General features: G+C 56.1%; 2 protein-coding genes across 3 annotated transcripts; one reads left to right on the top strand and one right to left on the bottom strand.

Annotated features, from left to right (window-relative positions):
• Nucleotides 1-960: 960 nt before the first annotated feature.
• Nucleotides 961-7,251, top strand: LOC138815637 (guanine nucleotide-binding protein G(I)/G(S)/G(T) subunit beta-3). 2 transcript variants are annotated; one of them, XM_070005053.1, is made up of 10 exons: nt 961-1,041; nt 1,545-1,631; nt 1,852-1,890; nt 3,862-3,968; nt 4,050-4,113; nt 4,229-4,391; nt 4,684-4,750; nt 4,847-5,048; nt 6,127-6,343; nt 6,788-7,251. In XM_070005053.1, exons 2-10 carry the CDS (start codon nt 1,575-1,577, stop codon nt 6,892-6,894), a joined length of 1,023 nt encoding a protein of 340 aa, XP_069861154.1. In that variant the 5' UTR covers nt 961-1,041; nt 1,545-1,574; the 3' UTR covers nt 6,895-7,251. The 2 variants fall into 2 exon arrangements, with proteins under 2 accessions (XP_069861154.1, XP_069861153.1); XM_070005052.1 differs by lacking the exon at nt 961-1,041 and having other exon boundaries at nt 1,474-1,631.
• Nucleotides 7,252-8,084: 833 nt separating this feature from the next.
• LOC138815640 (cell division cycle-associated protein 3-like) lies at nt 8,085-12,034 on the bottom strand. Its single transcript, XM_070005056.1, has 7 exons — nt 11,902-12,034; nt 11,449-11,788; nt 11,130-11,303; nt 10,124-10,253; nt 9,453-9,725; nt 8,988-9,094; nt 8,085-8,436 (listed from the first exon to the last, which is right to left on the bottom strand). Exons 3-7 carry the CDS (start codon nt 11,247-11,249, stop codon nt 8,272-8,274), a joined length of 795 nt encoding a protein of 264 aa, XP_069861157.1. The 5' UTR covers nt 11,250-11,303; nt 11,449-11,788; nt 11,902-12,034; the 3' UTR covers nt 8,085-8,271.
• Between the last annotated feature and the right edge of the window lie 67 nt (nt 12,035-12,101).

Raw genomic sequence — 12,101 nt, forward strand, 5'->3', positions numbered from 1 at the left:
TCATCCGGGAGGGGACAGGTGTCCTTCGGTGTTGCCACCAGGGGCGGGAAGTGTCACTGGAGTCTGTGATTTGTCAGGGAAATCTCAGGCACCTGCTCCCGCATGCAAATGGATGGATCTCTCTCTCCTCTCTCTCTCTCTCTCTCTCTCTCTCTCTCTCTCTCTCTCTCTCTCTCTCTCTGTCTCTCTCTCTCTCTCTCCCACACACACCCCCTCACAATGGCTCCCTGGGGCCTCTTTTCTGTCCATCTCCCCTCTGCTGAGTTTGGCTAGAAGGAGCAGCCTTGAACCTTTTGGGGTTCCCGCTGTGAATCCTGGGAGCAAAGCCGAGGGCCAGGCTTTGCTGGGTTTCCTTTGTAATTCTTTTCTCTCTCCAAAGCTGGGGGAGGTGACCAGCGTCTCTCACCCCTCCTCGCCTCCCCTCTGCCCCCCCTTTACTCCTCCCTACCACCACCAGCCCCCCCCCACACCCCAGGATCAAGCCCAGGGGGGCAGCTGGTTAGAGTTTGTCCAGAAGGATTATCCAATTCAGTCTCTTCTAATCCCTCCCGGATTTCTAGGCCTTCTTTCCCCTCCATCTCGGAGGGGGGGGTGTCACAATTTGGGGTGCAGACCCCATTCACCTATCACCACCTCCCTGATTCCTGAGCAGGCCCTGAAAGCCAAATTCATGACCAGAGTGAGGACCAAGGTGGCAGGGGAGAGGGGGAGGGGGTCGCGAGGGAGGGGGAGGCCTGTGCCTCTCTGCCCCCCCCCACACCCCAACCCCAGGCTGTAATCCTCACGGCTTAGCTTGATGCTCTGATCTCTGCCAATTGTAGAGGGCTCTCCCCCCCCCCTTTCAGCCCACCCCCCTCTTTCCCCCCCCTCCTGCTGCCCTCCCCTCCCCACCCCTGGTGGCTGATTTCATTTGCTTAACGTGGGGTGTGGTTATTGGGGTGCTCCCTCCCCAGGCCGGTACCTCGGCATCCCAGCTGCAGCTGCAAAGAGACACTGAGGAATCGGAGCTGGAAATCGGGGAGACATCCAGCTAGAACCCAAGTAAGTGGGGAGCTGGGTCTCCCCGCCCCCCAGCTCTGCCCTGAGGTGGCAGGGCTGCGGGGAGGGCTTAGAGCTGGGTGCTTGGGACTGTGTCCAGGAGCAGGGAGGGGTGAAGGAGCCCCCCAAGACCATCACTCTCCCATTTTTCCCAGTAGAAAGGGATGTGAAGGGTAGAAATGTGGCTGGTAAGAGAATTCCCCCAACTCTGGGGGCTCCTGCCTGTCATCCCAGCAAACTCGGGAGGCTGAGACCGGAGGATCGAACTTGGAGGCCAGCTTGGGGAGGAAAGTCTGTGAGGCTCTTATCTCCAAAGAGCCGCCCCCCCCTCGCCCCCCAGAAAACATAGAGCTGTGGCTCCAGTGGTAGAACGCCAGCCTTGGACAGAAAAAGCTCAGGAGCAGTGTTCCCGCCCTGAGTTCCAACCCAGGACGGGCACCCAAGCAAATAAACGGGATTGCGACATGCAGGGCTCTGTACCCCCACCCCGTGTGTGTTCCTGGCAGGAGTGCAAGGCACCCCTGGACCCGTCCGCCATGGGGGAGATGGAGCAACTGAGGCAGGAAGCCGAACAGCTCAAGAAACAGATCTCAGTAACCGCCCCCCCCAAGCTCCCCTCCACCCCCCCCAGGAAACAGATCGGAAGTCTTCAGGGGAGACAGCGTGGGGGGGAGGGGAGGGCTCATGCTCCAGTAATTCCTTAGAGACCCCCTCCCCCCTCTCTCCCACCTCCAAGTGCCTGGGGAATTTGGGACACAAGCATCCCCCCCACCTACTGTACCCCCACCCCTGAAGGCTGCTTTCCCCCCCCAGGAAGCCAGGAAAGCCTGCGCAGATAGCACCCTGGCTGAGGTGAGCCCCCCCTTTTGTCTCTGGCCCTGAGGCTGGGTGTGGGGGGGAGGGGGGAAGGGGGGCGGGGAAGAAAGCTGGGAATGAATGAATTCAATAACTTTCTGTGAGAGACCAACCCCTCCCCCTCCCACCTTCCTGGGAAAGACACCGTGGAAGGGGGGAGAAGGTCCGTGCAGAAGGGCCCTTCTGGCTTGTTTGCTCCTGGCCGGTGCTCTACCACCCGAGCCATGCCTCCTGTCCGACATTTTGCTGGCGGCTTGGAGAAATGAGTCTCGCAGACTTGGCTGCCCAGGTTGGCTTTGAATTAAGGTTTTCCAAGTTTCAGCCTCCTGGGTGAGCTAAGATTACAGGTGTGAGCCACCGGCGCCCTGCACACGTGTATGTCTCTGAAATCAAGGTGTATCTGTTGCTGGATGATGGTTTACATCACCACATAATTGGTGGTTTTTCCCTCCCTCCCTCCCCCTCCTCTCTCTCTCTCTCTCTCTCTCTCTCTCTTTTTGATACTGGTCTTGGGGCTTGAACTCAGGGCCTGGGCTCTGTCACTGAGCCTGATTTGCACAAGGCTAGCGCTCTACCACTTGAGCCACGGCGCCACTCCTGGCTTTTTGTTTGTTTTTGTTTGTTTTATTGGAGATCAGAGTCTCCTGGACTTTCCTGCCTGGGCTGGCTTTGATCTCAGCCTCCTGAGTAGCTGGGATTACAGGTCTGAGCCACCGGCACCCGAGTCTTTCTTCTTTTCCGTGGTGATTATAAGATGGTGCTTCTTAGACTCAGTGATGGCATCTTAGACCCATTAAATATATTAATATGAGCTAAACTGGGTGACAGCTCGGACCTGTCATCCCAGCTACTCAGGAGGCTGAGATCTGAGGATCATGATTCAAAGCCAGACCAGGCAGGAAAGTCCAGGAGACTCTGATCTCCAATGAACCAGCAAAAAGCCAGAACTGGAGGTGTAGCTCAAGCAGTAGAGCAACAGCCTTAATTTTTTTTAAAAGCCAAGCAAGCAACAGTTTAAAAACCTGAGTTCAAGCCCCAGTACTCACACACACACACACACACACACACACACACACACACGTTAATATGTTCATAAAACAGCCAGGTGCCAGTGGCTCATGCCTTTAATCCCAGCTACTCAAGAGGATAAGATCAAGATTGGGATTTGAAGCCAGCTCTGGGTAGGAAAGTCCTCAAGACTCCATCTCCCAATTTGCTAGCAAAAAGCTGGGAATGGAGCGTGGTTCAAGTGGTAGAGTGCCAGCAGAGCAAGGGAAGCTGACCGAGTATGAGGTCTTCAGTTCGATTCCTGGGCCTGGTCAGGGGAAAAATATATATAGCAACATTCCTAGAGTTGAAATAGTAGAAGTGATTTGTATAATTTAATTCTAACATGTATATAAGTCTACTATACAGTTTTATATAACTATATCAATAATGTTCAGGACAACCATCGATCTGTGATAAAGTTCATGGCTCACCTGGAGGAGTTGGACTTAGAGTTGAATAATTTACTCAAGATAACAAATCAAGTGAGGCTGGGCAGGTGGCTCAGTGGTAGAGCGCTCGCCTCGCATGCATGAGGCCCTGGGTTCGATTCCTCAGCACCACATAAGCAGAAAAAAGCCAAAGTGGCGCTGTGGCTCAAGTGGTAGAGCGCTAGCCTTGAGTTGAAGAGCTGAGGGACAGCGCCCAGGCCCTGAGTTCAAGCCCCAGGACTGGCACAAAGAGACAGAGAAGAAAAAGCAGGCCCCTGTGGCCTGAGCAGGCCACGCATGCGCCTTTCTCCTCAAGTTCAAGGGCAGGCCGACCTTGGTCGAGGAATTGGAGCCTTTATTTGTCCCATTGAGCAATCTGTCACAGCGAACCAGCCATCCAAGTCCTACCAGGAGGGTGTGTGTGAGGGGGGGCCTCATCCTGGCATCTGGCGCCCCCCCCCCGGGCCTGTGACACCCACTTTCTCTGCAGCTGGTGTCTGGCCTCGAGGTCGTGAGCCGCATCCAGATGCGGACCCGGCGGACGCTCAGGGGTCACCTGGCCAAGATCTATGCCATGCACTGGGCCACCGACTCCAAGTGAGGCCGGAGAAGGTTCTAGAAGGGAGGGGGAGTGGGGAGGGGAGGCAGGGGGCGTGACTGGGGGTGCTCTCTCCCCAGGCTGCTCGTAAGCGCGTCGCAGGACGGGAAATTGATTGTGTGGGACACGTATACCACCAACAAGGTGCCAGCCCTGTCCCCCCCATCCTGTCATACCATCCCCCCACCTCCCCGCCTCCCCCCTCAACGCCCAACCCCTGCCGGTCCACCCGGGAGCTAGCTCACATTCCCCTCTGCAGGTTCACGCCATTCCACTGCGCTCCTCCTGGGTAATGACCTGTGCGTATGCTCCATCCGGGAACTTCGTGGCCTGCGGTGGGCTGGACAACATGTGCTCCATCTATAACCTCAAATCCCGAGAGGGGAACGTCAAGGTCAGCCGGGAGCTCTCGGCTCACACAGGTAAGAGCACCGCGCCACCCGCCTGTAATCCCAGCCACTCCGGGGAACATAGGATCTGAAGACTGTGATGTGAAGCCAGGCCCCTCGGACTGGAAGGGATTGTGAGACTCTTAATCTCCCATGAGCCAGCAAAAGAAAAAGCCAGACATGGAGCCGTGGCTCAAGTGGTAAAGCGCCAACCTTGAAAAAAAAAAAAAGCTCAAGTTCAGCATCCCAGGTCCTGAGTTCAAATCCTAGGAGGGGGACAAATAAAGAAACACTGTCTCCTCACCCAGAGACACTGTCCTTGTAGGTTATCTGTCCTGCTGTCGCTTCCTGGATGACAATAACATCGTGACCAGCTCAGGAGACACAACGTGGTAAGGGTTGAAAGTTGGGGTGCCAGGGCTGGGAAGTGACACCCTGAGCCAGGCCTGTGGGATCCTTCTCCTCACCGCCTTCCTCCCCGCCCGCAGCGCCCTCTGGGACATCGAGACGGGACAGCAGAAGACCGTGTTTGTGGGGCACACAGGGGACTGCATGAGTCTGGCCGTGTCCCCCGACTACAAGCTCTTTATTTCGGGGGCCTGCGATGCCACCGCCAAACTGTGGGACGTGCGCGAGGGGACCTGTCGCCAGACCTTCACTGGCCACGAGTCGGACATCAACGCCATCTGTGTGAGTGCCACCCCCAAACCCCACACACCCTCCCACGGACTCGAACTCAGGACCCAGGCACTGTTCCTTAGTCTCGTAAGCCAGGCACCTGTCATCCCAGCCTCTCAGGAGGCTGAGCTCTGAGGATCGTGGTTCAAAGCCAGCCCAGGCAGGAAAGTCCCTGAGACTGGCCTCGAACCACGATCCTCAGAGCTCAGCCTCCTGAGAAGAGCCATTGGTGCCCAATTGAGCTTTTTCTTGTCTGTGTATGTGTGTGTGTGTTTGTGTGTGGTTTTATTCCCCCATGCTGGTCCTGGGACTTGAACTCAGGGCCTGGGCACTGTGCCTGAGTTTTTATTTGCTCAAGGATGGTGCTCTACCACTTGAGCCACAGCTCCCCTTCTGACTTTTGCTGGTCTGTGATAAGAGTCTCAGACTTTCCTGCCCACACTGGCTTTGAGCCATTATCCTCAGATCTCAGCCTCCTGAGTAGCTGGGATTACAGGTGTGACCACCAACACCCAAATTCACACCCATTTTCCCCCATAGCTGATATTACCTTGTTAGGCCATTTGCATCACTTTGGGGCTTGCCCCAGTAGTTACCAGGATTCTAGATACTTCTGTCCCATAGGGCTCTGGGGCAACCATGGTACCCCGCCTGGCAACTTGGCCGAGATGATTGTTACCCACGCTTGAGGGTGGGCTTTGGTGGGCACGCCTGTAATCCCAGCCACTCAGGAAGCTGAGATCTGAGGATTGTGATAGGAAGCCAGCCGGGGTAGACAAGTCCCTGAGACTGAATCTCCAACGAGTCGCCAAAAAGCTGGGAGTGGAGACGTGGTTCAAATGGTAGAGCACCAGCCTGGAGTGCAAAAGTTAAGAGACAGTGCCCAGGCCTTGAGTTCAAGCGCACGTGCGCGCGCGCACACACACACACACACACACACACACACACACACACACACACACACACACACACACACACACACACACACACACACACACACACACACACACACACACACACACACGGGACTGGCCAGGGAGAGGAATTGGGACTCCAGCCTCCAGTCCTGATCCTCCCCTCCGGGCCTCAGTTCTTCCCCAATGGAGAGGCCATCTGCACGGGCTCCGACGATGCTTCCTGCCGTCTGTTCGACCTGCGCGCTGACCAGGAGCTAACCACGTATGCCCACGAGAGCATCATCTGCGGTATCACGTCGGTGGCCTTCTCGCTGAGTGGTCGCCTGCTCTTCGCGGGCTATGATGACTTCAATTGCAACGTGTGGGACTCCATGAAGTGTGAGCGCGTGGGTAAGGGCCCCCTCCCTCCCTCCCAGTCTCCCCTCCTTTGATTTAGGGGAACCCTGTCATTGCTTTTTTCGGTGCCAGTCCTGAGGCTTGAACTCAAGGCCTGGGCGCTGGCCCTGAGCTTTTCTGCTCAAGGCTGGCGCTCTACCACTTGAGCCACAGCACCACTTCCAGCTTTTGCTGGTTCATGGAAGATAAGTCTCACACTTTCCTGCCTGCACTGTCTGTGAGCCACGATCCTCAGATCTCAGCCTCCTGGGTAGCTGGGATTACAGGCATGAGCCACGGGACTCAGCTCTAATCCATGTCTTACTCGGGCAAATCGGCTTCAAAGAGAAGTCCCATCTCTTGTGGCTGACCCTTTTTTCAGACCCTCAGGGGCCTCTGGGTGCTGAGGGCCCCCAGCCCCGCCCCACACTCCAGCTGCTGCCATTTTTCCCTCCTCAGGCGTCCTCTCCGGCCATGACAACAGGGTCAGCTGTCTGGGGGTCACGGCCGACGGGATGGCTGTGGCCACTGGGTCCTGGGACAGCTTCCTCAAAATCTGGAACTGAGGAGGCGGGGAGGAAAGAGATTAAAGGCCAGGACGCCATCTCTTTGGGATTTCTGTACGGCAGGGGGCGGAAATCCACCAAGCTGCTTTCTCTGGGGGAAGGACAGTAAGAAACCATCTTGGCCTATTTCCTCCTTGGCCTCTGGTCCCCGGGCCTCCTCTCCACTGGCCTCCCAGACTCTCCCATCAAGAGGCAGGACAATGCCGCTCTCCCAGGGCTCTGCCGGTGAAGTTCCCAGCCCCTAAGAATCTAGAATGTTCCCTGAGTCACGGCCTCTGTCTAGACTCATGAATAGGACTTGAGTCACCGCTAGGATCTTGATCCTCCTTTTTCCACTTTTTTTTGTTTTTGTTTTTGTTTTGGTCCTTTCTTTCCAAAAGCACCTGCCAATAAAATGTAGCATACACTGAGGTTTCTGACATTTGGCTTCTGTTTCCTGCCCCTCCCCCCCCCCCCGAAACCCTAGAAGGTGTTGTGTGCAAGGGAGGGGGGCTGTGGCAGAGAGGATGGGGAAGGAAGGAGGCCTGGCCTGAGAAAGGAGGCTGAGCCGAGCTGGGTCAAAAGTGTATTCAAGCCAGGGGATGGTAGCACATGCCTATAATCCCAGCTACTCAGGAGGCTGAGATCTGAGGATCGCGGTTCAGAGCCAGCTCTGGCCAGAAAGTCTGTGAGATTCTCCTCTCTAATAAACCACCAGAAAACCGGAAGTGGCGCTGTGGCTCAAGTGGTAGCGCACTTGCCTTGAGCTGAGGAGCTGAGGGACAGCGCCCAGGCCCTGAGTTCAAGCCCCAGGACCTTAGATCTCAACCTCCTGAGTAGCTGGGATTACAGGCGTGAGCCACTCGCACCTACAAAGGCCTGTTTTGGTTTTGTCTGTCAGTTGTGGTGCTTGAATTCAGGGCCTGGGCGCTGTCCCTCAGCTCTTCAGCTCAAGGCTGGCGCTCTACCACTTGAGCCACAGCGCCACTTCTGACTTTTTCTGTGGATGTGGTGCTGAGGAATCGAACCCAGGGCCTCATGCATGCAAGGCAAGCGCTCTACCACCGAGGCCCAGGTCCATTTTATTAAAGCATCATTTTAAATCCCTTCTTTTAGGCTGAGTGTGGGTGCGTGGTTCAAGTGCCAAGCCCTATAAGCACTAGGCCCTTCGTTCAAGCCCCAGCGCCACCAAACAAAATCAAACATAAAATAAATCACTTCCTTTAATATACAAGAGAAACAAGTCAATAAAACACCAAGTCCCAGCGCAGGTCGTGGAGGATGAATGCAAACCCAGCCTTCCCTCAGTCCGTCCAGCAAAGAAAGAGGAAAAAACGATCCAGAAAAAAAAAAAATCAGCAGATCCTAGGCAAAGCCAGCCCAGGTGCTAGGCCGGGCCTAACTCTCCACCAAAGCAAAATGCTGATTTTCCTTCTCATGCTCTTGCCTTTGCTCCCATGCACGCCCTCCGCTTTTCAATCCTCGTCCGGTTCCATTAGTTCCCAAAATGGCCGCTTCCTTTATCTCCTTCACATTCTCACTTAGGGGAGAAGGGCGTTTACCCTGCAAAAGGTGGTAGATGAAGGCTGGCACTGGTGGCCCACACCTGTAGCTCACACCTGTAATCCCAGCTACTCAGGTGGCTGAGAACTGAGGATCGAGGGCGGGAAAATCCATGAGTCTCTTTGTCTCCAGTGAAATCACCCAAAGCCAGAAGGGGAGCTGTGGCTCAAGTGGTAGAGTGCCAGCCTTGAGCGAAAAAGCTCAGAGACTGTGCCCAAGCCCTGAGTTCAAACACCATCACCAGCATAAAAAACCATCAAACAAGAACACAGAAAACAGGCTGGGAAGGTGGCTTAGGGGTAGAGCACTTGCCTAACATGCATGCATGAAGCCCTGGGTTCGATTCCTCAGTCCCACACACACAGAAAAAGCCACAAGTGGTGCTGTGGCTCAAGTGGTAGAGCGCCAGCCTTGAGCAAAAGAAGCTCAAGAGACAGTGCCCAGGCCCTGGGTTCAAGTCCCAGGACTGGCAACAACAAAAGCCTCCCCGCACCCCCTCCCTGCCACCAGTTCAATATCTTACTAGAAGATTCCCCCATCTCTCCCTTTACCTGTCTCGATGATGCCAGGGTCCCGGGGGAGTTGTCATCCTGCAGGATGGTCAGGGGAGATCTCCCCAGAACCTTCTTGTTTGGCCTCCGTCTACTGCGCTTAGAACCTAGAATAGGGAAGGGTTTTAAAGACAAGATTCAAAATTGAGGGCGGATAGCCAGGTGCCAGAGCGCATGCCTATAATCCCAGCTACTCAGGAGGCTGAGATCTGAGGATCGAGGGTCTCAGTCAGCCTGGGCAGGAAAAGTCTTGAGAGACTTCTGATCTCCAATGAACCACCAGAAACAGCTGGAAGTAGAGCTTGTGGCTCAAAGTGGTTGAGCAGAAGTAAAGAAAAAAGCTCAGAGACAGCACCCAGGCTGTGAGTTCAAGCCCCAGTACTGACACTGAAAAACTTAGGGGCTGGCTATTTATTCCTCTCATTCTCACCCACAAACAGTATCCCTAGATACGAGATCTTGAACCTGAAGCCTGGGCCATCTCGTGGTCTCTGGCTGGCTTGTCGGAGCTCTGGCTGGCCGCAGGTGCTGCTGCGGGCTGTTTCTTCTCCTCCTTGGGAACGTCCTGTTTGGAGGAATGCTCGGGTAGGTTGTAAGAGCCCATTTGGTCGGCTAGAGCTAGCTGAGCATCTCCAGGTGAGTCCACTTCAGAGGACAGAGGCTGTGGTGGAGGCTGGGGAGTGGAGGCTTCAGTCTCAAAGATGTCGCTCAGCTGCCTCATCACTGGACTCTCAGGGTCTAGAGGAGAAGAGAGGCGCGATCAGTGGCTTTCATTTTTTATATTTTTTTGATGAGTGGTGGGACTTGAACTCAGGACCTGGGCGATCTGAGGATCGTGGTTCAAAGCCAGCCTGGGCAGGAAAGTCTGTGAGACTCTGATCTCCCATGAACCACCAGAAAACCGGAAGTGGCGCTGTGGCTCAAGTGGTAGAGCGCCAGCCTTGAGCAAGGGAGCTAAGGGACAGTGCACAGATCGTGAGTTCAAGCCCCAGTACTGGTGTATACACACACACACACACACACACACACACACACACACACACACACACACACACACACACACACACACACACACACACACACACACACAGTATGTAGGAGCCAGTCTCCTGAGCATCCCTTGGCCCCGCCCTTACCTACACTGCTGGTCTTCATAGGTGTCCGTGCGATGCCCAGGGTGGGAGAGCGGGGATCAGGGTCCTGAGCTTGCTTGGGGCTCACCAGCTGCTCTCCCGATGGTGTGCTTGGCTGTGGGGAGCTTTCCACCTGCCAGGAACACAAAAAGCCAGAGTAGGTGTGCCCCACCCCCCTCATCCCCTGGGAACTCCTAAAGCTCTCCCACATTCAGCCAATCCCAGGCAGAAAATAAGGCTGTGTGTGTGTGTGTGTGTGTGTATGTTCCAACTCATGCTCTAAAATCCACCCAGGTCCAGTGGCTCACACCTAGCTACACCCAGGAGGGTGAGATCAGAAGATCCTAGTTCAAAGCCATCCTGAGCAGACAAAGCCAAAAGGCTAGCTCCAAGGAGCTGGCAAAAAGCTCGAGGTGGAGCCGGGCGCTGGTGGCTCACGCCTGTAATCCTAGCTACTCAGGAGGCTGAGATCTGAGGATCGCGGTTCAAAGCCAGCCCGGGCAGGAAAGACTGTGAGACTCCTATCTCCAATAAACCACCAGAAAACCGGAAGTGGCGCTGTAGCTCAAGTGGTAGAGCGCTCGCCTTGAGCTGAAGAGCTGAGGGACAGCGCCCAGGCCCGGAGTTCAAGCCCCATGACCGACAAAAAAAAAAAAAAAAAAAAAAGCTCGAGGTGGAGCTGTGGCTCAAGTGGTAGAGCGCCAACCCCGAGTCACAAGGAAAGCTTTAAAGCTGGACGGGGGCGGCTCACACCTGGCATCCTAGCAACTCGGGAGGCTGAGATCTGAGGAGCCCGGTTCAAAGCCAGCCTGGGCAGCCATGAGCCTGATATCTCCAGGGAGCGTTCAGAAAACCGGAAGTGGAGCTGTGGCTCAAAGTGGTAGAGCCCTAATAAGCCTTGTGCACAAAGAGCCCAGGCCCTGAGTTCAAATCCGGACACACACACACACACACACACACGTTCCAATCCAAAACCCAAGATCGCAGGCCGCTTCCTGCGTCGGGGCACCTGGATGGGCGTGCGCTGGATGCCGGCGCTGGGCGATCGAGGATCCGCCACTTGGGCCAGGTGCTTGTTGACCGGCGGAGGCCGCGCCGGAGTCACCGGGACGCTCTTGGCTGAGCCCATGTCCACGAGCAGCGGGGTAGGGCCGAGGCCCGACGTGGATCGACGCTGGGCACCCTGTGGGAAGCGACACGGGAGACGCCCCGTCACCGGCCTCCCCCGCCGCGTGTGCAGGGCGAACGATCGTGACGATCTCCAACACGGCTCCTGCGGGGCCTGCGGGGCTTCCTCACTTTCCCATTCACTCCTTCCAGTCACTTACCGGGGGACCCCCCTGCGATGCCACCGAGCTCGAGCCTCAACTCCCGGAGTCCGAGTTTCAAACTTCCCGCCACGCCCCCTGCCCTCGTCTTATTGGCTGACCCCACGCCAGCGCTCATAGGTCCGTGGAGGAAGACCCGCCTCCCCCAAGCCGGAAGTCATTGGACTGGGAGGATGTCCAACATGGGCGGACGTGGGGCGTTTAGACCGCGGCTCGCGTGACGCCGCCGTGTCCCTCCGGGAGACGCGGGGCACTTTCGTTCGCGCTGCGTGCGTGCGTGCGTGAGGCTTCGGGAGACACCGCCACTGTGAATGATGACCGCTGCCGCGCACACCTCCGGCTGGAGACGGGAGTTCCGATGGGAGAGATCTTAATCCTGATTCGTTGACGGGGTTGTCCATCACCCAAACACCCCTCAAGCCCCGCCCCGTCGGATGGCGCCTTTTCACATACCCAGAAAATGGGTCTTTTTGTTTATTTTTAATCCAATGGGTCGAGTCACCAGGAAAGTTTCGAGAACCCAGAGGGTTTAAACAACAGTCACGTGAAGGGACTAAGCGGGGGCGGGGCTGGGGGGCGTGTCGGGGTCCCGGCTCCCGCAACTCCGACCCCGCCTGGTAACTCGCACGCTGGCCTCGGAAGCGTCTGATTGG

The sequence above is a fragment of the Dipodomys merriami genome, unplaced genomic scaffold (genome assembly GCF_024711535.1).
Source record: "Dipodomys merriami isolate MVZ:Mamm:240054 unplaced genomic scaffold, mDipMer1.0.p SCAF_654, whole genome shotgun sequence".
In the NCBI taxonomy this organism is placed as follows: Eukaryota; Metazoa; Chordata; class Mammalia; order Rodentia; family Heteromyidae; genus Dipodomys; species Dipodomys merriami.